We start from the raw sequence: 27,521 nt of genomic DNA, 5'->3' as shown, positions 1-27,521 counted from the left end.
GGCGGGGCGTCCGCACGCTCTGCCGCGCCTGCGCGGGAAGGGCGGGTCGGCGCGCCGGGCAGTGAGTCGGTCTCGCTGACTGCCGTGGCCCGAAGTGCATTTCCCTTAGTGTTGGTCCAGGAGGAGGAAAGATGGTGCTGGATCTGGATTTGTTTCGGGTAGATAAAGGAGGGGACCCAGCCCTCATCCGAGAGTCGCAGGAGAAGCGCTTCAAGGACCCAGGACTAGTGGATCAGCTGGTGAAGGCAGACAGCGAGTGGCGACGATGTAAGTACAGAGACTCGCGGAGTATCCCCGGATCCTAACCCCAGCTACATCTCTCGGATCTCGATACTGCTCCTGAGGCCATAGCTTCCACCCCTTGTCAGACCCCCTCCTAGGTTTCGGTGGCTCGGAAGCTCTCCGTATCACCCAGGGAGCCGGGACGGTCCCCACCTTTCCCTTCCGCCGGGGCGGTAAGACCTCCCTTACCGGCGTGCGGGGCGCGGATCCCTCCCTGCTCCTGAGTCTGTGGGAAAAGAGCATGGCGCATGCGCGTTAAGAGCTGTCAAGCCTTCCGGCCGCAAGGGTAACCCAGAGAAAGTCGGGGCAGATTTTGTTGGGTAATGGGAGAGATTGCTCCCCTTTCCTAACACTTCTCTGTTTGGTCGCCTCCGGTGTTTTTATCTTCAGCAAAGCCAGAGTGGTCCCTATTTTGATAGACTCACAGGCTCCAGTCTGAGTCACATCTGCAGCGCAGTAGGTTCACTCCTCCCATATTGGAGGCATTTTGGAATTTTGGAGGCCGCTACTGGCTAAAAACAGTGATCGCAGAGCTTTGGGGAAGGCCATCCCCCTGAACTGTGGGCAGTCCTTTAAGAACCGACCATAGACTTCCATGGTAGATCAGACGTGGGCAGAGGGATGCGGTGAAGCAAGAAAAAACTCGTAATTACTGAGGCTGTTTAATTGTGATTTGTGGAAGTTTTACGGAATAGACGTTGATGGAGTTGGGCTACAACCTGGAACTGGTCCGGACATCTTTCGTGAGGCTAAATAAAACCATAGAACCCTCTGCCTAGCAATCTTTGCCTACATTAGTTGGAGTAGTCACTAATTGGCCGGATGCTGTCAAACACGTGGTTTATTTTGTCTGATGCAATAGGTCTGCAACCCGCTGAAACCCAGGTTTATGACGGCGCCCTGCAAAGTCAGTCACTGTCCCAAAAGGTGATGGATTTCTATTAGTAAAGTTGATTTCCCTAAATTTATAAGTGTCACCCGGGTAGGGAAAGAGCTGAAGGAAGAATTGCAACATAAGGATATTGGGTACCAGGAGAATATTTGTTCAGCTCAGATTGTCTGCTGATTCTATATATCACAGTCAAGTCCCTTGTGGAGAGATCCCACCACCCGAATCTGAATCTGAAGTTTTGAGTTGCAGTGGAATTAAAGTAAATGGAAGGGGAAAAAACTAGACTGGACACTGTTTTACTGAGTCAGAAGTCTGAAGTAACAAATTTTTCTAGCAGTCTAGCCATTGTCCAGCTACTAAATGATTTTGAATGTCTCTTGTGTGTAATGTACACGTCTGTGAGAAGTTCTGTCTTTTGCCTGAGGATTGGCTATGTAGTGAGGAGATGAATTCTTCAGGGACAGTGTTGTGTTTTAGTCATCTGTATGTCAGTACCCAGGGTATACACATACATATATGGGGTATAAATATACACATGTGTACAAATAATTCCAGAACCTAGCATTGCACCTGGTAGGCTTGACAAAAGTTTGTTGAATTCATGAATATCTTCTGTGCTCAGGGCACTTTGCTTTTCCATAGGAAGAAGCAATTGATGTGAAAAGCCACTGAAGTTCCCATTGTGGCTCAGCAGGAACTTCACTTTGTCACAGAGGCTATATGGGGTTCTTAATCCACTGAGCCATAATGGGAACTCCACTTTTTGTTCTTTTCCATTATGGTTTATTATAGACTATTGAATATAGTTCCTTGTGCTCTACACAGGACCTTGTTGTTTAGTGATTGGTTCCTTTTCGTTGCTATATAGTACTTCGATATAGAAATATACCAACCAATTCTGCTGATATTTGGATTGTTACCAGTTTAAGGGTAATCAGGTGCTGTGAACATTGTATCTTTTTGTGGACATAAGCACCCCTTTCTGTTGAGTACCTACCCAGGAATGGAATTGCTAGGTCATAGGGTAGGCACCTGTTAAGATTTAGTAGATATTACCAAATAGCTTTCTTTTTTGTTTGTTTGTTTTTTTGTCTTTTTTTTGCCGTTTCTTGGGCTGCTCCCGTGGCACATGGAGGTTCCCAGGCTAGGCTAGGGGTGTAATCGGAGCTGTAGCTGCCATCCTACACCAGAGCCACAGCAACGAGTGATCCGAGCCGCGGATCGTTAACCCACTGAGCAAGGGCAGGGACCGAACCCGCAACCTCATGGTTCCTAGTCGAATTCGTTAACCACTTCGCCACGAAGGGAACTCCCCTAAATAGCTTTCCAAAGTGGTTGCAATAATTGAGACTCCAACCAGAAATATATGAGTTTCAGTTGCTCTGCATCCTTGCCTTTGATATTGGCAGTCCTTTTAATTTTAGCCATTCGGATGGATATATAGTGATATCTCATTGTGGTTTTAATTTGCATTTTCCTGATGACTACAGACATATTGAGCACCTTTTCATGTAATACGTATTAGCATTTGGACAGCCTGTTTGGGGAGAGGTCTATTCAAGCCCGTTGACCAATGTGCATGTTTTTTTCTTATTTCGTAGGAAATTTTTATCTATTGTGTAGACAAGATCTTCTCTAGTTGCATATATTGCAGATATTTTCTCCCAGTCCGATTTGCTTTTTTACTTTCTATCTTTTAATGAATAGAAATTCTTGATTTTATTGATGTCTAATTTAATTTATTGATTTCTTTTTCTTTTATAATTTGTGCTTATGCTCTGTTTAGGAAATCTTTTCATTCCCAAGGTACTGAAAAGATTCTCCAACTTTTTTTTCTAGAGGTTTTATTATTTTACCTTTCACATTTAGGTATATGATTTATCTTACATTGGTGTTGGTATATGATATGAGATAGGTATCAAAGTTCATATTTTTAAATGTGGAAATCTAATTGCTTGTGATAAAATACAGCAAGCTAGGAAAGGAAAGGAACTTCCTTAGTCTGAGAGTAAGTATTTATCGAAAATCCATAGCTAACCTTATTCTTAATGATGAAATATTGAACGCTTTCCCCCTGAGGTTGGGAACAAGAGAAGGATGTCTATCACCACTTGTAATCGACTTCATGTTGAAGGTTCCAAACAGTACGAAATAAGGCAAGAAAAAGAAATAAAAGATTGGAACAGAAGAAAATGTGTCCTTATTTGCAGATGACTTGATTGTATGTACAGAATCTGAACTGTTAATAGTGAATTTAGCAAGATCACTGTATGCAATATACAGAGTCAATGCTATTTCTACATACAAGTAACAATTACAAAGCATCTGAGGGAGTTCCCTTTGTGGTTCAGCAGTTAATGAACCCAGCTAGGATCCATGAGGATGAGGGTTCGATCCGTGGCCTCACTCAGTGGGTTAAGGATCCAGCGTTTCTGTGAGCTGTGGTGTGGGCCAGCAGCTGTAGCTCTGATTCGACCCCTAGCCTGGGAACTTCCATATGCTGCAGGTGCAGCCCTAAAAAGCCAAAAAAAAAAAAAAAGAAAGAATCTGATACCTACAAGTATATTTAATAAATGACATTCAAGATTCCTACACTGAAAACTATGGAACATGGCTAGGAGAGATTAAAAATAATGAAGGGATATGCTATATTCATTGATTGAAACATTCAACATTGTTAGAATATTGTTTTTAAGTTGTTACATTTTTCATTTATTTCCCAGCCCCTAGTAAGTTGTTTTCTATTATATTCCCAACACAGGGCCTTGCCAATAGGCAGGATTAAATTTAACTTTTTTTTAAATTTATAGATAGATACAGATTTATAGAAAGTGATAAAAATTGTACAAGAGGTCCTTCACCCATTTCCCCCAGTGATAACAGCCAATATAAATGGTACAATGTCAAAACCAAGAAATTGACATTGCTGCAATCCACACACCTTATTCAGATGTCATGAGTTTTACACGTACCCCTTTGTGTGTGCCTGTAGTTCTCTGATTTTGTCACATGTGTAGATTTGTGTGACCACTGCTACACTCAAGATACACAACTGTTCCATCATCACAGAAATCCCTCTTGCTGCGTCCCTTTGTAGGCCACTCCCTTTTCCCTGCCCCATCTCACCTCTGCCAACCACTAGTCTTCGCTCCATCCCAATATCATTGTGAATAAGTGAATGAGAAAGTAGTTGTATGATCCATGGTGAAGTTTAGTTCAAATCTAGCTTACTTAAAGTTTGACAAAACCTTAAAGAATAGCTCATCTCTAGTCATCATTTTACCTGTCCAAAACTTGGTTTTTTACCATATTGTTGCTGAAGCTTAGATTCCAAAAGTCCAACTTTTGCTAATCAGGGTTAGACTGATGAATCAGAATACCAAAATGTTCATTTGGGCCAGAATAGCTCTGTAGGCTGATGAGTGCACTGTCTTCCTCAAAAGAACCCAAAGAAACTGAAAGATTCTCAAGGCTGCCAGATAAGCATTGTGTCAAAGCAAAGGGAACAATGTTAACCATTTTTAACAAAGAGGTGCAGTGACCAAGTTGATGGAAATAGAAACACGATGGCCTTTGTTCGGGATTCTGGTGCATACCACATAGTTTCTTTAAATGAATTTTAAGGTAATTGAACAGGTCGTAGTTACTGGAATGTTTTCCAGATTTCTCCAATGTGTTACTCTACAGTGGTATCATCCAGGTTATGATACTTTTTAATTTCAACCCCAGAATGGCCTTTTCATTGTCACCAACATCCCATTGTAGTCACCTGTCTATGTCAACTAAATTTGGGTCTCTAGAGCTGTAAGATTTCACACCCTCGTGAGGCAGATCCTTTAGCTCTAAGGAGAGCTAAGATCGACCCTAAGGAGCCATGGTTAGGAACGGAGGTCTCTTCATTATGTGCTCATCTTTGGTATATTCTCGGGTTCTTTATTCTTCAGGCAGATTTCGGGCAGACAATTTGAACAAGCTGAAGAACCTATGCAGCAGGACAATTGGAGAGAAAATGAAGGTAAGAGAAGTGAGAACAGCCTTGAGAGCTTGAGCAGAGATAGTCAACCTTATTCTTAGTTAATACATAATTTCTAACTTAGTGTTTAATTCTACGGGATACGGAATTTCTTACCATAGGAGGAAGAGTATTTTAAAGAGGCAGGAAGGCAGACCAGGAGGGAACTAAGACACACTTTCAAGGATCCAAGTATGTCTTAGTCTGTTCAGGCTGCTGGAACAGAATCCCATAAACTGGGTGGCTTATAAACAACAGAAATTACTTCTCCCAGTTCTGGAGGCTGAAGTCCAAAATCAAGGCGCCAGCAGATTGGTGAGGGACCACTTCCTGGTCCATAGTCTTCTTGCTGGGTTCTCATATGGTGGAAGGAGCAAGGGAGCCCTCTGGGGTCTCTTTTATAAGGGCAGTAATCCCACTCATGAGGGCTCTGTCCCCCTGACCTCTCACCTCTGAAAAACCCCACCTCCAAAGGCTATCACATTGGGGATTAGGTGTGAACATACGGATTTGGGGTGGGGGGGAGGCACAAATATTCAGTCAATTGCAAGATAAGATTCTTGCCACACAAGTCATTCAGTGTCTATTCTGTTCGTATAATATTATTTCCACCAGTAATCCTTTCCAGTTATTTCCTGAGCTCAACCTGCAGTGCCAGAAAACTTTCCTTATAGCAGATGTCAGATTCTTCACCCCAGTGTAGTCGTGCTCTTTAATGAAAGTACACAAATATGGAGTCCAAATCCTAGACTGTTGGTTGTATGACTTTAGGCTAGTTAACTTCTGAGCCTCAGGTTTTTGGCCTGAAATGACTTGACACCAATTTTTGGACTGGAATTGCAAGAACTACCCTTTTTAAATATAGAAAACCTGGCATAATACCTAGAATGTTGTAGTTAGTTAGCAATTGCAAGTAACAATGCTTGGCAAGTAGTTACTGACCTTCATCCAGAAAGTGTTTCCTGTCCTTGAAGAATGTTACACGTTTCAGCTCAGCCTTACTTTGTCAACCAGATTAGTTCATGTTGTTAATCTTTCTTCAAAAACCCCCTTTAAGCCCCTTAATCGTTTAAAAAATATATATTAAATGCACTCTACAGTCTGTCTCATTTTTAAGTTTTAAGCCTCTAAACTAAAGCAAAAATTTATGAAATTTTGGAACCGGAACCAGGGAAGAGTGTAGCCAAAAGATTCCCTTGGGATTTTAGCACCTTCTCCTTCATGATAGTCTGCATCCTTCTCTTTAACACTGTTTCATTACACTTCCAGCATGTGGCAGGCTATAGAAATTGGTATCAATAATCATACAGTTTTCTTCCTATGGGACTCTCAACACTAAGTCATTTGCATGTCAGAGGCCTCATAATGATGTTAATTTCCACATGGACCCCTGTCTTTGTGTTCTTTGGGGCATATGTACAGATAGTGCCAGCTCAATATTTTTTTTTTTTTTAGCAAAAGGATGGGGGTGTTTTCACCTGCATTTACATTCTTAGATTCCCTTTAAAGTGGGCCTTGCTTTGGTTTTGGTCTTTGCTGTAAACCTGAAGTGGAGGTAGCACATTTGTCAGCTCTGTGGAAAGGGCAAGAGGGTAGGCTTAGGAAATTAAGGAGCTTGTCTAAAACTGCGCCAGAAATTAGTTTCAGGAGCTCCTGTTGTGGTGCAGTGGTTAACGAATCTGACTAGGAACCATGAGGTTGCAGGTTCAATCCCTGGCCTTGCTCAGTGGGTTGAGGATCCGGCGTTGCCGTGAGCTGTGGTGTAGGCTGCAGACGCAGCTTGGATCCTGCGTTGCTGTGGCCCTGGTGTAGGCCAGCGGCTACAGCTCCAATTCGACCCCTAGCCTAGGAACTTCCATATACTGTGGAAGCGGCCCTAGAAAAGGTAAAAAGACAAAAAAAAAAAGAAAGAAAGAAAGAAAGAAATTAGTTGCAGAGCCAGAGCTTGAACTCAGAACTTGATTTCACTGCCCTGAGGGATTATCAGAAAGCAGGAGGGCCTTGGCTGTCTTGGCTACCCAATGCAACATCTTTATGTTTTCCGACTTTCCCAACTTTTAAAAATGCTTTTACTTGACTCACTGAAGGGTGTGAATTGGGTTTTGGTCAGAACCCTGACTTCTCGCTTTGGTGGATGAAATGGCTAGTAAAGCTTTAGGACATTGAACATGATTTCTGCATATTATTTTACTTATGCTTGCGAAGCAGACCCTAATGCTTCTCAGCTTATTTTCTTTATATGTGTTTTGCTGAGGTCTTATGTGGCTTGAAATAATGGACTTTGATAATTTTATCTCTTTTAGTTTAGGAAGAATTTGACTCTTAAAAGTATCATCTCCACGGCTCTGGACAGGATTAGAAATGATGACTTGGCAGACTCTCAAGGAGAGAAACAAAGGGGAAAAAAAATCTAGCCCTGGGTACACCCCTGGGCTTTTGTCAAGCTGCATTTGATTGCTTTAAACTTAGTTCCAAATTCTGTAGCTCTTTTCCTCAAAAATTATGTTTCTCAGAGTTCCCACTATGGTGCAGTGGGTTAAGAATCTGACTGTGGGGAGTTCCCATTGTAGCGCACTAGAAACGAAACGAATCCGACTAGGAACCGTGAAGTTGCGGGTTCAATCCCTGGCCTCGCTCGGTGGGTTAAGGATCCAGCATTGCTGTGAGCTGTGGTGTAGGTCGGCAACTGTAGCTCCGATTCGACCCCTAGCCTGGGGACATCCATATGCCTCCGGTGTGGCCCTGAAAAAACAAACAAACAAAAAGAATCCGACTGTTGGTGGCTCGGGTCACTGCAGAGGCATGGGTTCAATCCCGGCCTCACCTGGTTCAACGAGTTAAAGGATCCAGCACAGCTGCAGCTTGGATTCAGTCCCTAGCCCCGGAACTGCCACATGCCACAAGTGGGGCTATTTTTTTTTTTTTCCATTTAAAAAAAATGTGGTTTTTTGGCTCCCTAATATTCTATCATCCCATCCATTTTTTTCTCTTCAGCCTCAGGCCTCAAAGCTAGGGTTGTTCTTAGCAGGTAGAGGAGGATTCACGAATTGACATGCAAACATCTGCCCAGCACTGAGCATTTTCACATGTTCTCAGGGCATAACTATTCTGTGTCCACATCAGACATTTTTCTTCTCGAATTCCTGATGGCATCAACCCTCTCCCCTGCAGTGGGTAAATCAATCTGTCCAGAATCAGAAAGCTAGAACGTGGCAGGACAAGGACTTGAGATACTGATTTCTTGTTTCCAATTTACTAATTTTCCTCCTAATTTACTAATTTTTTTAAATTTTACTAATTTTTCAAAAGATGTGCTGTATCTCTTAGAGACTAAGTTGTGCAGAAAGTTCTGTGATTCATTTATATATATATTAGTTGAGCATGCACTTTTTAAAACTCTTATCAGAAAATTTCTTTTATAATTCATGTGTTGTTATTTGTTTTTGTTTTTGTTTTTTTCTGTAGAAGAAAGAGGCAGTAGGAAATGATGAGTCCCTTCCAGAAGATGTATTAAATCTTGATGACCTTACTGCAGACACTTTAACTGTAAGTTATTGTCCTTTTCTAGGTTGGCCTTTCTGTTCTTTTATCTTAATTTCCTTCCAAGCAAATACTGACAGTCTGTGGCATCCTTGAATTTCTGCAGCTGGGAAATGTCCCTACCCACTCTTGTTAATCTGTAAAGTTGAATATTAGACAGCACAGATGGAGACAGGTGGAGTGGAAAAGTCAGAGTAGGAAGAAGAGAAAAAAAAAAAAAAAGGACTTAAACTATGTTTGGTTCATGTAATAACTCCATTTCCACAGAGTCAAGGAATTTTTCGATTTATTGTAATTCACTAAATATTCACTGCCATGCGCCTTGAGCAGTAATTTTCAACTTTTTAAGTCACCGAACCCTTTCTTAAAACCCGCAACACAGGACTTCCCATCAAAACTTTCAGCGTTGTCTCTGCAGTAGCTCTTGTCTGGTTTTGATCCCTGGCCCAGGAACTTCCATATGCCGCATGTTTTAAAAAAAAACCCAGCGGAGTTCCCTTCGTGGCGCAGTGGTTAACAAATCCAATAGGAACCATGAGGTTGCAGGTTTGATCCCTGGCCTTGCTCAGTGGGTTAAGGATCCAGCGTTGCCGTGAGCTGTGATGCAGGTTGCAGACGCGGCTCGGATCCCGAGTTGCTGTGGCTTTGGCGTAGGCCGGCAGCTGCAGCTCTGATTTGACCCTTAGCCTGGGAACCTCCATATGCTGCGGGAGCGGCCCAAGAAATGGCAAAAAGAAAAAAACAAACAAAAAAACACAACACAAAAGCATAGCAGGAGCATAAACCCGAAAAAGCCCAGTTGCTGTTCTAGAAAGGCTCGGGTTGGGGGTGCTATTCCTGTCCTCCCCTACCTGGTAAGGGCTCCCCCGCCCCGCAAGAAATCAGTGCAATTTGAAACACCTGCAGTAAGAAATACAAACTAAGCTTAAAACAAAGTCTCTTGCTCCTGATAAATTTGTAATTGTCCTAGAGCACAGTTAAACGGAGTACATATTAGTGTGTTAAATTGGTTTAATCGGGAGTATCAGGAAGTGCAAGTTAAGGGAAAGAGATCTTAAGAGAGCTATGGTGTTACAACTCCTGGAGTTCTCTCATGGCGCAGTGGGTTAAGAATTCAGCATTGTCTCTGCAGCTGCTATGGCGCGGGTTCGATCCCTGGCCCAGGAACTTCTGCATGCTATGGGCACGGCCAAAAAAAATTTTTTTAATTTAAATAAAAAAATAAAACTCCTGAGATAGATAGGAACAAGAAGAGCGGCTGTGTCTGCCTTAGGCATCCTGAAAGAAAATGCCAATGAATTTGTTGGTCAAGACTGTATCTGTCCCTCTGTGAAATAAATCACTGTTCTTTGAAAGGCTTCCATGTCAGTTTTTTAAAATGCTATCACTGTGGCCTCAGATGGACTTGGCCTTTTCACTTACAGAACCTCAAAGTCGCGCAAATCAAAAAAGTCCGACTCCTCATTGACGAGGCCATCCTAAAGTGTGATGCCGAGCGGATAAAGCTGGAAGCAGAGCGGTTTGAGAACCTTCGAGAGATCGGGAATCTTCTGCACCCCTCTGTGCCCATCAGCAATGATGAGGTAGGCGTGGGTGACCCAGTAGGCAGCCGCAGCATCGTCTTTCTCCATAGGGAGGTAGTGGTCTGGGCGGGGGACAGTGAAAGCCTGGCTCTCCCTGCAGAATAGAAGCAGGCTCTTTGTCTATGAGCTCTGCCCACCAATTGAGAATTGAAAGAGTCAGATCCCTGCCTGACTGGGGAGAATCAGAGCCAGCAGGTAAGTGGAGACTGCTGGCATGGAGACCTCTCCTAAATGGGGCTGCTGTCCTCCGAGGCGGTGGCGTGTTGCCCTTGGTAGCAGCTAGTGTTGTCAGAGGGATCTGCAAAATCAGCCTCACCCCTCACCCACACCCTGCTGAGAAGCTGCTGGTTGAAGGGAAATCTGCATGATAAAAGTTTCCTGCTGAGCGGGAGCTTCCCTGGCACAAAGCTGCTCGGAGCCCAGCCTTTGTTCCCTGACACCCCAGCCGTGGCAGGGCCCATCTGTGCCTCTTTCATTCATTCCCTGGTGAAGGAACATTAAACCCACCCAGGGCTGGGGTGGCAGACTCCAGAGGTCAGGGCCCCCAGCCCGCCTTCATGTGGCAATAAGAGCCTGGAAAAAAAAAATCTCCGTTCTCCTCTGTACCCTAGGCAGTGCGGATAGTCCCGGGGAGGGTTTTCTGTGTACAGGATTTTCAAGGAGTCATTTGAAAGGGTAGGAAAACAAGAGAATACTACAGATTTTTTTGTGTGTGGAAAATCATGACTTCAGTTCCATGGCAAATCACTTCTAGGAATTTATAAATTGTTTCTCTGTTGAGCACAAATTCGCCAGCAGATTCCCTCTTCTAGTCTCTGCACATGAGGTCCAAAACCTAGTGTTTGCATTAAGCGGTGGCTTCACGAAGCTCTAGGTGTTTCTTGGAAGAGTTTGGAGAGATGGAGGAGGTAAAATTCCGAGGTCACACATCCTCCTGTCCTGGTCTTGTCTCCTTAGGATGCCGACAACAAAGTAGAGAGGATCTGGGGTGACTGTTCGGTCAGGAAGAAGTACTCTCACGTGGACCTCGTGGTGATGGTGGATGGCTTCGAAGGCGAAAAGGGGGCTGTGGTAGCTGGGAGTCGAGGGTACTTCCTGAAGGTAAGAGGTGGCAACCAGTGGCATTGGTTATAAAGAAAGAACTAGGAGTTCCCGATGTGGCTCAGAGGTTAACAAACTCGACAAGTATCCATGAGGATGCCTCACTCAGTGGGTTAAGGATCCGGCATTGCCGTGAGCTGTGGTGTAGGTTGCAGATGTGGCTCGGCTCCTCTGTGGCTGTGGCGTAGGCCGGCGGCTTCAACTCCGATTGGACCCCTAGCCTAGGAACCGCCATATGCTGTGGATGCGGCCCTAAAACGATCAAAAAAATAAAAAAATCAAAATTAAAAAAAAAAAATGCAGAAACATAACCTACTTAAAGAGGCCTGCAAATCCACCACTTGTACTCGCCTTTCCACTGCAACCTTAGTGGCAATTTGATGCAGTTCTCTTTCTAAGGCAGGCGAGTGCTTATCAGGATTCTCTAGAACAAAAGCCACTGAGTGATCCTCCATAATGAATATAAGTTTTGCTGACTGAATTAGAACAGTCTCTGCCTTTAAGAAGCTCAGTGTGATTGGACAGACAAGTAACAAAAAATCAAAAACCCACTGTGAACCAGTGCTGTGCTGTGAGTAGCCCAGAGTGCATGAGAGCGGGTAGGCCGAGGCAGCAAGCCCGGATTAGCTGGGACAGGGGGCAGACGAATTCAGGCAAGACTTCCAAAAGGACATGGTAAAGTAACTTTGGCAGTGCCATCCTTAATATACACATACATAGGCATGCTCTGCAGATACAGATGAATCTAGTGTTTTAAGAATTAGCACAAGACTCTCCCTGGGTGAATAAACCTTTCCCCTTGGCTTGGTATCTAAAAGGGAATTCTCTTCAGCTGATGTTAAGAAAGAGTCTCTCAGAGTTCTTGCCATGGCACAGTGGGTTAAGAATCTGCACAGAGTTCCCAAGGTGGTTCAGCAGTAAAGAACCTGACTTGTATCTATGAGGATGCGAGTTCGATCCTTGGCCTCGCTCAGCTCTGGCATTGCCGTGAGCTGTGGTGTAGGTCACAGATGCAGCTCATGTGGCTGTGGCTATGGCATGGGCTAGCAGCTGCAGATTTGACCCCTAGCCTGGGAGCCTCCATATACCACAGGTGCAGCGCTAAAAAGCTAAATAAATAAATAAATAAAAGAATCCAACTGCAGCTGCAGAGGCACAGGTTTGATTCCCTTCTCGGTGCAGTGGGTTAAAAGGATGTGGCATTGTCCCCGTGTAGGTCAAAGCTGCAGCTCAGATTCAGTCCCTGGCCTGGGAACTTCCATGTGCCTTGGGTGCGATCCTAAAAAAAACCAAAAAACAGAAAGAAAGAGTCTCTTGAGTCAATTATTTGCATCCATGGTCTTTGTGGCTTCCTATGTGCCCCCAGGTGCCTCTGGGTATAAATGCCAGCAGGTGAATGTGATGGCGGCAGAACCCAGTCACCCAGTGCTGTCTGTGTCTCTGCTCCTGTAGGGGGTCCTGGTGTTCCTGGAACAGGCACTCATCCAGTATGCCCTTCGCACTTTGGGAAGTCGGGGCTACACTCCCATTTATACGCCCTTCTTCATGAGGAAGGAGGTCATGCAGGAAGTGGCACAGCTCAGCCAGTTTGATGAAGAACTTTATAAGGTGAGTAGCTTGGGGCGGTATGACACAGTGACCCCTTAAGGTATGAAGTTCACCTTCAGAGACAATAGCAGTGCTGTCCAGCAGAGCTGCCTGTGTTGATGGAAATGTGTATCATGGCTGCTGAGCATTTAAAATATGGCTAGTGTGACTGAGGAAGTAAAATTTTAATTTTTATCCATTGTAATATAAATGAGCACCTGTGGCTGTTGACTAATAGAGCCTATTTTATCTTTCCCCAGATGATCAATGTGATGCATCTAAATTGAACATGCTTTATTTAGTGCCAAGAGCTTAGAAGAGAAGCGCGTACATTATTATTAAGCCTGGCTCAGCAGAAAGGAGTCTGAATAGTATCCATGAGGACACAGGTTCAATCCCTGGCCTCTTTCAGTGGATTAAGGATCCGGCATTGCCGAGAGCTGTGGTGTAGGTCACAGATGCGGCTTGGATCCCATGATGCTATGGCAGGCTAGCAGCTACAGCTCAGATTAGACCCCTAGCCTGGGAATCTCCATATGCCAAGGGTGTGGCCCTAAAAAGACAAAGAAGTAAAAAAAAAAAAGATACAATGAACTTTGTCCTGTCTATAGCCTTTTTTTTTTGCGTTACCTTTTTCAGCTGAATACCAAAGTAATTCTTCAAAGATTGTAACCCTAGACTAACCTCTGAGCACCAAGAGAGCAGAAACTGTATTGGCCAAAAGGACTTGGCTCGTACTAAATGCCTTACAAACATGTGTCAAGTGGATTCATTTATATTGCTATCGGCTCAGATTTTATTGTACACATGCCATCATTGGCCATTATGCATCATTTGAAAGCATTTCATTTATTAGTAAAAACAGTCTCAAAATATTTAATCTCCTCTTGCATTTCTTTGCTCTCTAGTAGCGACCCCGTTTGGGGCTGTGACCCATCCCTTCCCTCCTCTTTGTAGCATCCCCTGCTCACTCTGGGGCAGGGATTGAAGAAAATCACTCCTCTCCTTTCTCAGACTGTCGTTGTGGTTACTTGCTCAGCTGAGGTCCTCCTCCCTCCTGCTTCACTGGTAAATAGTACCCTCCTCCTACAGGTGATTGGCAAAGGCAGCGAAAAATCTGACGACAACTCCTACGAGGAGAAGTATCTGATTGCCACCTCTGAGCAGCCCATTGCCGCCCTCCACCGGGACGAGTGGCTTCGGCCGGAGGACTTGCCAATCAAGTATGCTGGCCTGTCCACCTGCTTTCGCCAGGAGGTGGGCTCCCACGGCCGCGACACCCGCGGCATCTTTCGAGTCCATCAGTTTGAGAAGGTGAGTTGACAGGTCCGGGTGAGGAACGGGACCCTTCCCGCCATCTCTCGAGGGTGGTGAGACGCGAGGCGGGATCAGGAGGTGCCCATCCCCACCCTGCTCCGGCCTTTCCCCTCGTTGCCTCCAGCCGTGTTTCTGGGGAGGAGCCTGACAAGCGCTTGGCGGAGCGGCCCTGAGCCCGGACACTGGAAACGGGCTGCCTGAGTCCCAAGGCCGCTCCACCACCTGCCCGCGGCATAGCCTTGAGCAGGTGGCTCAGCCTCTCTGCTCTTTCCTCCTCTGTGAAAGGAGCCTAATAGGAGCACCTACCTCAGCGGGCTACTCTGAGGAGTCAGTTAGTTACCGTGTGCCGGGCATCCACAGCACCTGGCACGTCTGTGGGCAGCTCTCAGCCTTGTTCTTGCTGCGGCCCAGCTCGTCCATCTCAGCCTATCCCTCTCGCCACGGGGGAGGGGGGGCGCCGCACCTGACTCGCCGCGGTGCAGGACTAGGTCTTGGGTTCATAGCGCGGATATCTCCAGGGCAGCCTGCGGTTTATTCACCCTGCCCCGGGGTTGCTGTCTGCCTGGGTTCCCCTTTGCAGATTGAACAGTTTGTCTACTCATCGCCACACGACAACAAGTCCTGGGAGATGTTTGAGGAGATGATCGGAACCGCGGAGGAGTTCTACCAGTCCCTGGGGATCCCCTACCACATCGTGAATATCGTCTCAGGTAAGGGCCTCCCTTTCGTGCAGCCGGCAAACACCACCCCGCCCGCTGGAGCTGCCTCGAAAGAAATCGCTCCCAATCCAATTAATTGCCCATGTTAATTAAAATATCACACTCTTCTCCCTTGGGAGTTTCCAGCGATGAGAATATCTGGGTGTGATTTCACCTCTGGGGATAGGATGTGAATTAAAGCATTCTTTGGGCTTGCTGAAGGTCAGTTCTGAAATCCTATTCCTCCTCCATGAATCCTAGGGGGTTTTTCCTTACAGGTTCTTTGAATCATGCTGCCAGTAAGAAGCTTGACCTGGAGGCCTGGTTTCCGGGCTCGGGAGCCTTCCGTGAGTTAGTCTCCTGTTCTAACTGCACCGACTATCAGGCTCGCCGGCTCCGAATCCGATACGGGCAAACCAAGAAGATGATGGACAAGGTAGGTGCCCCCCCACCCGGGCGGCGGGAGGAGGGCCTTCAGCTCAGAGTAGATCCGACTCGTTGCTCGGTCCTTGGAGGAGGGTATCTCCCAGCATCTCGGGCACATCAGAGCTTCTCGGTCCAGACCAAGAAGGGAATCTGAAGATGACTTCACTGTGTCAGGGCTGAGTTTTTTAAGGTAGAAAACTGAGTCTAGCTCTATTCTGTAAAGTAATGCTAGCTTTTTGCTTCTTGGCTGTGTTTTTCACAACTCCAGATAAAGAGTAACCCCATGTCTACACAGAATAAGTTGGAGGCAAGCGCCTTCCTTCTTCTCACCCAAGAAGGTCTGGATTGTAAGCTTATCTCTTCAAACCCAGTTTTCAGGCTCTCATATTTTCCAGGTCAGGGACTTGAAAGGGGTTAATCAAAGGGCCCACTCTCCTCAAAATACTGAGACCTACCACTAGTCACTCATTGAGACGTGAGCAGTCTTCCTGGAGTTACCTAATAGGCAACAAACACCAAACAATTCAAGTTTTAAAGATCAATAGGAGTTCTTGTTGTGGCTCAGTGGGTTAAGAACCTGACTAGTATCCATGAGGATGCGGATTCGATCCCTGGCCTCCCTCAGTGGGTGAAGGATCCAGCATTGCCGTGAGCTGTGGTGTAGGTCATAGAAGTGGCTCAGATCCCGAGTTGCTGTGGCTGTGGCTGTGGCTTAGGCTGGCAGCTGTAGCTCCAATTTGACCCCTAGCCTGGGGACGTCCATATGCCACAGATTCAGCCCTAAAAAGCAAAAAAACAAAAAAGAGAGAGAGAAAATGATAATGGGTAAAACTCTTACTTGATTTTGGATTTGGATAGTTGCAGTTGGGGGTTCTGGCGCAGTGGCTGGTTCCTGGGCATCCGTGAGACCAGCTCAAGGTTGAGTGTAACTGCTCCCTCTGGGGACCCTCTCCTCACAGGTGGAGTTTGTCCACATGCTTAACGCCACGATGTGCGCCACGACCCGCACCATCTGTGCCATCCTGGAGAACTACCAGACAGAGAAGGGCATCGTCGTGCCTGAGAAATTGAAGGAATTCATGCCGCCAGGTGAGCCCCCCAGCCAGTCTGCCTTCCTCCTCTTCCTTATCTTCACACTCTTCTAAAGAGTGAGCCCCTTTCAGAATGGACCAAGTTTTCTTATTCAGACTCTATCTGTCCTCTGGTGCTGGGCATTGCAAGGGGCAAGGTTGAAAAGTAGCCAGTACAGATAGGATGTCTGTTTACATGCAGCTAAAATTCAGACTGGGGGAAAAAGAAGAAATGAAAGCAGTGCCCACTCTTGTCTTGTGGAACTTTCCCCAGAGGTCCCTGGGCTTTGTCTCCTGAGAAACGATGGGTTCTTTGGCTGACTCTTCCCTCCCAGGTCTCCAAGAACTGATCCCCTTTGTGAAGCCTGCGCCTATTGACCAGGAGCCATCTAAGAAGCAGAAGAAGCAGCATGAGGGCAGCAAAAAGAAAGGGGGAGCCAGAGAGGTTGCCCTGGAAAGCCAGCTGCAGAGCCTGGAGGTCACTGATGCCTGAACATTCCTCTGTCCCACCTTGCCAGGCTTTCACTTCCAGCAGCTGGAATCTCCGCCTGCCCACAGGCAGGAAGCCAAGCATGCACGCATCACCCACCCGTCTGACTACATTGCTAAAAGGGGAACCACCTGCCACGTACAGTGTGCAGCGTTCCTCTTTTCTCGCCTGGGCATGAGATCCAATCACCGGTGACTGATGAAACCATGTAATAAAGCATCTCTGAGGGAGTCCAGGACTCCTTCTCAATCTTCTGCCCAGGGCCGGAACCCTGTCTCTCACAGCTCTCCCTGGAACCGTAAACGCACCTCTGCTTTTCCTTCTATATGAGGTGGTTCCATTTAGCAAAGAGCCTTTGAGAAGGTAGGTGAAGGCAGCGGTAGATTCAGTAAAAGCTCAAGGGGGAGGTGAAAACTCTCCGTCTCAGACACTCGGGCGTGCAGGGCAGGGGCAGGATCCTCCTTCGTAGCTTCGCCTCTGCTTTAGTAAAACAGTGGGATGGGGCCAGCTGAGAGGCCCGAGTGATGCAAAAAGTTTCATAGCGCTTCTGTCCCCTGGGAAGTGCACGGTGGAGAGGGAGGGCGGCTATGAGACATCAGGGCACAGAAGACTATATTTAACCCAAAAGAGCCCCGAGATTTCTAGAGCATGAGGCAGGCCTTATTCACAGCTGCTTCTCTCTTTCTAGTCATCCCCAGATGGGAGACCAACTGCTTGGCAGCTTGTTGCTGCAACTCCAAAGGATTGATGCAGCCCGGCGGGGGCCGGTGGTGGGAAGATGGGTTTCATCCCTTCTCTGGAGCGTCCACCGTTGCCCTAATAGGCAGTTCTCCCTTTCTCTGGGCAGAATGATGTTTAGGCTCTTTATTTCCCTGCTGCCTTTCATCTGCAATCTACAAACACATCACTTTAATAACACCTGTTGGTTTAGTGCTTCTCCCCTAGGAACCTAAAATACTTCCTACAGGTGATCTCTTTGATCTTTTGTGACAGTCCCAGACGGGAGGGTGGGAACCTGATTCAACCTCTTCCATCATAGGGAAGGCAGTACGAGGTGGCTGAGGGAGATGAGAGAGCATGACCAGTGGAAGCCAGGAATCCTGACTCCTCATCAGGGCTTGACGCTTGCTGCGTTTCTTGGGGAGGATGAGTACAGGGCTCTGAACTGGTCTGTCACTTAGGAGCTTTATTTCATCTTCTTTGGTCCCTGAGCAGCAGCTTCCCCCAGCAGGGGCTCAGCACCCAGAAAAGAGGCCAGGGGCTTCATTTTTCACTGGGGGCTTGGGCTGATCCTATGAATCCTGCTACTGGAAACCTTGTTCAAAACTGGGGCACCTGAAACCCACAGTGGCTCTTTTGCCACAGGCGGACTCACCAGCCCATCTCTACTGTAGCCAGTGGCCCGGCTCTGGGATAACAAAGCCAGGGCAAGAGAACAAAAGAGCAAGCTGCTCCCATCTATCCAGAAGGACGAGATGTTCACATTCCTGTAGCCTCAACTATTTGGTCTGAAGAAGGGCAGTTCACACAGTGAGCAGGAGGCTGGTTTTGGTCACTGCCACACACTGTCCTTTCCTGTTTGAAAAGCCCATTGGGCTTTGGGGTTAGGAACTTTCCAGTGACCCCTAACAGCCCCATCTAGCCCTAGAGGTCACAGCCGCTGCCTCCTCTGCTCCCCACTCCTACCCTCTTGGCTGCTGGTCCCCATGGCCTCCCTTCCACCAGGAGGCACTGCTTTTCTTGGGGCCCTGAAAGTACTGGGAGGGCAGAAGCCAGGACTCTGAGCCCCTGAGGGCCCAAGCCTGGCTCCTGCCCCCCTCCTCCCACCCCCTCCTCACTGACCTACCTACTTCTCACCTGACTAGTTTCCGGACCTGTTTGCACCTGGGACCTGGACACTGCGACATTTTTACAGAGGGCCTCTTACCTTGTGCTGCTGGCAGCCCAGCTCCCCAGACCAGCCTCCCCTACCTGCCCTGCGGCTAGGAGCCTGCCTAGTGAAAAGGAGTGAGTGGAGGCCTGGAAAAAGCTGCTCTGTGGATCAGCCAGTCTGTTAGCTGAAAGGCTATACCCACTTCTTTCTGAAGCCACAGGAGGGAGAAATTGTAACTGCAAAGGAAAGGGCAGGTCATACAGGAGAACACACAAGCAGGAGGCACACAGGCACACACCCTCGTCTACCAAGTGCATGCCCTGTGCAAAGTACACTTAGGAGCAGGGGTTGCAGAAAGGATGGGACACAGTCCCAGCTGTCTGAGAACTCCCAGTCACTGGGAAAGGTGTGGCTTGCCTTCCTCCAGAGTGAGCTGAAAACTAGGCTCCTTCCCTCCCTGGAGCAGTGGGATGGGGCTGATGTAAGCCTTGTTTAGGGTAGGCCAGCCAGCCTGGAAGCTGAGCACTGGGAATGGGGCCAGCTAACCTTGACTCCACCCCGGCAGTTGCCTCTGCAACCCACGGCTGATGCCCTCATCCCTGGCACCTTGACCTGCCCCATCTCCAACCTCAGCTACCCAGGTTACCTCAGCAAACAACCCCACAGGCGCAGGGGAGTGAGTCAGAGCCCTGGGTTCCCACACCCAGGGAATTTAGGGACCGAAATGCAGGTCTGGGTGCTTCAGTTAAGGGAAAGAAGCCACTTTGTCTCTACAGCAAGAGAGAGAACTGGAAGCCAGATTTCCAGAGAGAGGTTTCCAGACATCCAGGCCACTGTGGGGACCCAATGTGAGACCAAGGGGCCTGTGTGAGCTCAGTCTCCTGGGAAGTTCAGTTTATCAGCCAAGCACCTCCAATGGTGAACTGGCTCCTGGGAACTGACACTTTACTGGTGACCCATCATGCTTTTCCTTCCCTGAAGGGGTTCCGGTTTACCCAGGGTCCTGGGAGTGCTTCTTCTCCCCCATACCTCCCACTGGGGCGGCCCTGGCTGCACTCCCAGGATGAGTCTGACAGGCAGAGCAGGAAGGGCCCCAGAGAAATGTACTGCAAGTCAGAGCCTGTGCCAGGACGAGGGGCCTGTTCCACTCCCCCAGTCACCTCCCAGCAAGGGGTTCCCCAAAAGCTCCTCCCAGATACACTCGAAAGGGGGCGCTACCCTGCATCTCCAACTGGGGAGGACCTGATGCTGTAGACACAGCAACCTCTGACATCGCCCTTTTAAGAGCCCCCCCACCAACACCACTCCGAGGCGGGGGTGCAGCGGGCAGGTTCCTGTTGCAGAACCCCAGCAAGTGTGGCTCCTGGTCTGCGGAAAGCAGGAGACTGGACGCCAACCTTGCCAATTCTCAGCCTCTAAGTCCCCGGAGCTGCGGGCAGAAGTGGAGGGTCCCAGCGACCTCTGATTCTGAGAAAACCCTTTCTTTCTAGAGGGGAAGTTGCTCTTGTTCGCTGTCCTCATCGGTTGGCTGGAGCGCCCTGCGTTTTGGAGAGCAGTAGGGTCCTTCCTCAGGACCAGGGCTTTCCTCCCCCTACGCAAACCTGCTGTCAGAAACGGTCTGGACAATTATTTTCACTGAGGTGTAAATTGCTAATAAGATGGTGTGACCCTCCAGGGAGACTTTTTCTTTTTTCTTTTTTTTTTAAACCCTAAAGAAAGGGAAGAATTGAGCTCCCATTTAAAATAGCATTCATCCTCCCCTCCTTCCATCTTGTCTCAGAGAAAAAAAAAGTGTTAGGTTTTTTGGTTTGTTTGTTTCTACTCTTTCTGCAAAACCAATCCTTGTGCACTTGTGCCCTGAATCTCACGGCCATTCCAAAGCCCTGAGACCCTGTTCTTCAGCAGCTCTCTCTTCAGCCTCCCTCTCCAGTGTCCCCTCTCCCCACCCGTCCCCCTCAAGTGCCAACCTGCTTACACTTCCCCATCATACGACAGCCTTCCTTCCAGCCTCTGCTGTCAAGTTATAATCCCATCTGGCTCCTCTCCCTCAAAGAAAAATAGACATGGACACTTGTAGTTTCTGCTACTTTAACATTACTGGCCCTCCTAGTCCCCGCCCTTCAGAGGGAAGGTTGTATGTTCCAGACGGAGGGAACAGCATGACGGAGCAGGAAGAAGGCCCGAGTAGCTGGAGCACCAAGAGAGAGGGATGTTGAGTTGGGGCTAGAGAAGTGGGCAGGATAAGGAGACAGGGCTTGGCCCTGTGCTGGATCCCTCAAAGTTCTGCTCTGCCTCCCAAACCCACCATCTCTCATTGTGCATCTCTGGCTCTGGGCCACCTTCCCCCAACACACACAACATCTCCACAAGGATCCAAACTTTTAAGTCCGAAGTCTAACTCCCTATCTGATCCTTTTCCCAACACCCTCCTTTGGGTATTCAGGCATCCAAAACAAATACCCGGGAGTCACCCTGAACCCACCCCTTCTCTTCCCCAGCAGCCGGCCTCCCACACTCCCGCTGAGGCTCATCACTCAGATCTGCCCCTTGGCAGCCTATTCCTCGGCCACAGCGCAGGCTCTCCTTCTGGACGGTTACAGCCACCTCCTGCTGGTCTGCCAACCCCAGTGCCTCCTTCAGGTATAGCCTCCCTACTGTGGCCAGTGGTAGAGCTGATGGTACAGCCATAGCATGCCCTCCCTCTGCCAAAACACTTCAGGCAGTTGAGTTCCCTCAACTTCTCAAAGTCCAGACTTCTCGGCCAGATCCAGATTCATCAAACTGTGGCCACAGTTCAGATTAGCAGACTTTCTGCTCCTCTCGTCCTTACTGTGAGCCCTGCCCCAGCCCCAGGGGACTACTCACCTCTCCCAGCACTGACCACACTTTGCACCCTCCTTATCTGCTCATGCTGTTCCCTCTGCCCAGATGCCTTTCCTCCTTCCTGTCCCTGAATTCCTCCTTCCCCTTCAAGGTGGGTTTTTTGTTTTTTGGGTTTTTTTTTGTCTTTTTGCCTTTTCTAGGGCCACTCCTTCAGCATATGGAGGTTCCCAGGCTAGGGGTCTAATCAGAGCTGTAGCCCCTGGTCTACACCAGAGCCACAGCAACGTGGGATCTATGCCACATCTGTGACCTACCCCACAGCTCACGGCAATGCCAGATCCTTAACCCACTGAGCGAGGCCAGGGATCGAATCCACAACCTCATGGTTCCTAGTTGGATTCGTTAACCACTGAGCCACAACAGGAACTCCCAAGGTGGTTTAAGTGCCACCTCCTTTACAAAGCCTTCCCTAACTTCCCCCACCCTCATATAGAGATATTAATGACTACGTTTCAGAGATCCTATCATGGCTTAGCAGTAACGAACACAACTAGTATCCATGAGGACATGGGTTTGATCCCTGATCTCACTAAGTGGGTTAAGGATCTGGCGTGGCTGTGGCTGTGGCGTAGGCTGGCAGCTGCAGCTCTTAGTCAACCCCTAGCCTGGGAACTTCCATATGCCCAGGGTGCTGCCCTAAAAAGACAAAAAAAAAAAAGACCAAAAAAAAAAATTTCTGCAACAGCATTTGCACTGGATGGGTTGCACCTGAGGCCAGAGCTCCTTGTTCATCTGTGTACCTCTCACGCCTAGCCCGGTGCCTGGAGCACGGCTACGACCAGCCAGGGCTCTCTCCTCAGCCTGCTCTGATAAATTGAATGAAGTTATTGCAGATGTTGCTTTGGGATTTGCTGCTCACAGCTCAGCCCCAGGCCCCATCTCTTCCCCTCTGTGCTCAGGGGTCAAAAAGAATCTCAGCTGGATCTTAGGTGGACTGTGGGTCAGTGTTGTGGCTATTGAGCCACGCTCAGTAAGCAGTGCTGGCACGGTGGGCTGAAACAACCCTGGTTTAAGGCATCCAATGCCATCTTTTGAGTCCCAGCAAGAATCTATTTAACTTGGCTAGGACATCAGGCTTAACAACTGCTGGCTGCAGCTGGAATTGGGAATACAGTTTTGTGATTAACATGAATGAAATCCATGCTGCCAAAGAAAAGCCTAGAGACCCCACTGGCCCCTAGATGGTGGCTTAAGGAATGGAGAGACATCCGGTTACCCTCTATGCCATTCACTCATTCATTCATTCATTTGACCAGTTTTTACTGGGTGACTGCTATGAATCAGGTGCTGTACTAGGTACTAACTTGATATTTAAGGCAAATATGTTCTCCCTGCTCCTGGAGCTTATGGCTGGTGGGTAAGATAGACGTTAACCAAGTAAGTTAACAAATGGTTTATGTAGTTCTGAATGGCAATACATGTCTTCAAGGAGAGGCCGTCTAGGACTGCCATATTCAACAGCTGGAAGGAAGCCAGGGTTCCCAGAACAGAAGGATGGGGGAGGAGTGAGAGGAGGCTGGGCCCCTCCGTCCCTGGCTTTGTGGGCTCACATGAGGAAGTTGGCTTTTATTCAAGGCAAAACCCAAAAGCCCAGTGTGAGGTTTTTAGGGAGGGAGCAACATGCTCAGACCCTGACTTAGTAGGTTACTCTGCAAAGGACACCATGAGGGGGTCTTCCATTAATCAGAAAAATCCAGAATGTAACACATGCAACAAGAAAACTAGCCTGGCTTTTTCAAACAGTCACTATCACAAAAAAAGAAAGAAGAAAAGGAAGGAAGAAAGGAAGGCAGAGAGGGAGGGAGGGAACGAATGTATCGAATGAGCAAATGTAATGCATAAACTTCCAGTTTGAAAGCACAGCCATCAAAGACCTTTGAGAGACAGCGAGCAGTTTAACTGGACCTTCGATGACACTGGAATCATCACTCAGGTGCTGGGTGTAGCCTTGCAGGGTTCTGGCTGGGAACCTGCATGCTGAGAGGCAGGGGACGAGGTGCCAGGATGCTTGCACTTCATTTTCACTTTGTTCTCCAAAAACTGAGCCAAAGCAGAGTGTCAGCAATTACTGAATCTAAGTGGAGAGTATCCAGGGAGTGCATTGTACCATTTGGGCAATTTTTCGGAACACTTGACATTTTCCGAAATAAACAACTGGGGGAGATTTTTTAAATCTAAAAAAATGTTTATTGAGTCCTCGCTATGGCTCATTGGGTTAAGAAACTGACCTGGTGTCCTAGAGGATGCAGGTTCGATCCCTAGCCTCGCTCAGTGGGTTAATGACCTGGCTTTGCCACAGCACATACATGTGGCTCGGATCCGGCATTGCAGTGGCTGTGATGTAGGCTGGCAGCTGCAGCTCCAATTCGACCCCTAGCCCAAGAACTTCCATATGCCACAGGTGCGGCACTAAAATAATAATAATAATAAATAAATAACTGTTTATTAATTTTAAAGTGTTTCAAGATTATGTAGGGTGCTGAGTGGTGACTGGTTGGCGGGGAAGACAACCCCAGGAAGAATCCGCACAACTCTGGTTGAGTGCCCCCTCTGTGCCAGGCATGGCGTTGGGGTCTGAGAAACCGCCCACCCTGAAGGTGCACGCCCTCCGGCTGTGAAGAAGCCTGAGTGTGGACAGGAGAGCATGCAGGTCCTGGCCCGCCCAACCCAGGCCTGCTGGCCTGTGATCCCTTCCATTCTCCCGCCCCCAGTCCAGGAGCAGCCCTGCTGGGAGCTCCCCAGGGCCAGGCTCGCCCCTCCCCATGTCCATGCTCTTTGTTAAGCAACACCGAGCCCAGAAACAACATCCAGCTCAGCTGTCCTGGCCTCTCCTCACCTCACGCGCCCGCCCTGCCCACCCACCAAAAGTCACTTTGACCCTTGCTATTGATAGCCTCCCTCCACTCCCCTCTTTCCAAGCAGGCCATTGGTCGCAGAATTTCAGGCCACAAGACACGACAGAGGTCACCTGGTTCTTCCCCATCTGGCCGTGTCTGTCCCGCCAGGGTGCTGGGCCACAACACACCCACCCATCTTGGCTTCAGCCAAGGTGACACTCACCTTGCATTCATTCATTCATACTTTATACTGCTTACCCTGGAGCCAGACTGCCTGGGCTCGATCCCAGCCATGTACTAACTGCGTAACCTTGGAGAAGACCCTTAACCTGTGGGTTAGAGTTCGCTGGTGAATTCCTCTGGCCAGGAGCACAGTTCCTGATTCCTCAAGAGGCGACCCAAGTCCTACCTCCTTCAAGAGGCTGAGATTTCTCAACCCTCACTGCTCCCTCCTCTGAATTCCTTTAGCCTTTTCTGCCTCTTTTTTTTTGGCTCTGCAGAAATTCCCAGGCTAGGGATTGAACCCACACCACAGCAGTGACCCGAGCTTCTGCAGTGACAGCGCAGATCCTTAACCTGCTGCATCACCAGGGAACTCCTCTGGCTCAGTCTGCTGCAAGTATGTACTCTCCATAGGCCTGGGGCACCCTTAGGAAGCAGCGTGGTGAGGAAGTCCCAAGGGAGCTGGAGGACAGCCCGGCTGTCCCCCCACAGGTTACTCTCCCTGGCCAGGAGGTTTGTCCTAGAAGAGCAATAAGTTCCCTTAGAACAGACTCCAGGATCTCGCTGCACTTTAGTTTTCTCCAATGGAGGAGGGCCAGCTAAAGTGTCCTTATGGCCTTGCCATCGTGGCTCAGCAGTTAACGCATCTGACTTGGATCCATGAGGACGTAGGTTCAATCCCTGGCCTTGCTCAGTGGCTCGGATCTGGCGTTGCTGTGGTTGTGGTGTGGGCTGGTGGCTATAGCTCCAATGGGACCCCTAGCCTGGGAACCTCCATGTGCCTTGGGTGCAGCCCTAAAAAGCAAAATAAGTAAATAAATAAATAAACAAATAAAGTTTCCTTGAGGAGTTCCCGTTGTGGCTGATTGGTATCCATGAGGATGTGAGTTGGATCCCTGGCCCTGATCAACAGGTTAAGGATCCAGCATTGCTGCAAGCTGCAGCATAGGTCACAGATGTAACTTGGATCCCACACGTTGCTATGGCTGTGGTGTAGGCCAACAGCCACAGCTCGGATTTGACACCTAGACTGGAAACTTCCATATGACACAGGTGCAGCCCTAAAATGAAAGGAAAATAAATAAATAAATGTGCCTTAATTTGGAAAGTTCCATGAAATAGGCAGGCCTTCCCCTAAGGGTCAACGAGAATACCACCAAGACAAGCTCTAGTTTGAGACTGCTCTGGGAGGGGGGGGGAAGCAGCCAAGGAGACGAAAATGTTCTAGGCAGCTCTGTTTTCTACCCCTGGGGGCAGGATTGGGAATGATTAAGGACTATTTGCCTAGAGATGAAAGGAAGCTTTCCTTGCCATCCTGGCCTGTCCCTGGGCAGAAAAGCCATGTGGCTAGAAGGGAGCTTCCTGCACCCGTGCTGCCTCCATCTTGGCAAGTTCCTGAGCCAAGGCTGCTGCGCTCTCCTAAGCTACACTCTCCACAAGCTTATTTTATTTTACTTTATTTTTGTTTGCTTGTTTATTTATTTATTTATTTATTTTGTTGCACCCAAGGCATGTGGTCGTTCCTGGGTCAGGGATCGAACCTGCATTGCAGCTGTAACCAGAGCCACAGCAGGGACAATGCCAGATCCATAACCCATTGAGCCACCCGGGAACTCCCCAGCAAGCGTATTTTAGCACAAAGGGAGCGAGATGAATGGAGGGCTGCAGTTTCTCCATGTGTTGGCTTGGGCCTTCATTCGAAATGAGAGTCTCATTACCCAACTCCAATTCAAAGGATAATTAACAGATGGCATAATTTCTGAGCATTCTCTGAGCTACATGGCTATTACGTGAGAGCAAAATGCCCACGCAGCTCCTAGATCCTCTCAAACCAGAGAATTAGAGAAAGTTCAGAGAAGCAGAGCCCCTCAGAGGCCACCTAAGCCATCCCTCTGTCTCTGGAACTGCCCTTGGCCTTGCCAGACGAAGAAAGTTCATCCTCCATCAGAGGAGAAGACACTTCCCTGAGCCATGGGTCCTCTGCCCACTTCCTTCTCTGCCTCCCACTGCCAGGAGTGTAGTCTAATCTGAATCCTTCTTGCTGTCCCCAAAGCCCATCTCCTTTCCTTTTCCCTGGGAAGAAAGAAGAAAGATGATGTCTCCACCACGGGGTCATAGGGGAGCTCCTTAGGCCTGGGGTCCCTGAGAGGGGAGTCACAGCCCCTCTCCTGTGACTCATTGAGAGTGACACTGCTGCAACCAGAGTGCCATGTAGGAAGGCGGCATCTGGTTCAATGCTTTTCAAACTGGGCTCCTCCAGATCCCCAAGCTTCACAGGGTGGCCCAGAGACTTCCTGGCTGGGGAGCAGTGGGGGTGGGCAAGACCCTGGCTCCGCCTTCTCCCAGCACCACTTTTATCTGGTTTTTATTCCAGGCTTCTACTATATTTTATTTTATTTTTTTAAAGTGCCACACCCTTGGCACATGGAAGTTCCTGGCCTAGGGGTCAAATCCGAGCTGTAGCTCCCGGCCTACACCACAGCCACAGCCACTCAGGACCTGAGCCACGTCTGCGACCCACACCACAGCTCATGGCAATCTTGGATCCTTAACCCACTGAGCAGGGCCAGGGATTGAAACCTCGTCCTCACAGGTACTAGTCGGGTTCATTACCACTGAGCCACAACAGGAACTCTTGGGCTTCTTTTTAGATTTCATTTGAAATAAAGAATTCTACTGCTAAATCTGTTTTTGAAATTCTGGGAGTT

General features: G+C 48.2%; 1 protein-coding gene across 1 annotated transcript; it reads left to right on the top strand.

Annotated features, from left to right (window-relative positions):
* The first annotated feature begins 17 nt into the window (after positions 1–17).
* SARS1 (seryl-tRNA synthetase 1) lies at positions 18–17,252 on the top strand. The gene is made up of 11 exons (XM_047785130.1): positions 18–267; positions 5,119–5,189; positions 8,652–8,732; positions 10,151–10,309; positions 11,267–11,410; positions 12,863–13,018; positions 14,090–14,311; positions 14,895–15,024; positions 15,291–15,448; positions 16,398–16,527; positions 16,844–17,252. The coding sequence occupies exons 1-11, from the start codon at positions 132–134 to the stop codon at positions 16,999–17,001; spliced, it is 1,545 nt and encodes a 514-aa protein (XP_047641086.1). The 5' UTR covers positions 18–131; the 3' UTR covers positions 17,002–17,252.
* Positions 17,253–27,521: the final 10,269 nt, after the last annotated feature.

This window comes from Phacochoerus africanus, chromosome 6 (genome assembly GCF_016906955.1).
Source record: "Phacochoerus africanus isolate WHEZ1 chromosome 6, ROS_Pafr_v1, whole genome shotgun sequence".
Taxonomy (NCBI): Eukaryota; Metazoa; Chordata; class Mammalia; order Artiodactyla; family Suidae; genus Phacochoerus; species Phacochoerus africanus.
This window is presented reverse-complemented; position numbering and strand designations above follow the sequence as displayed.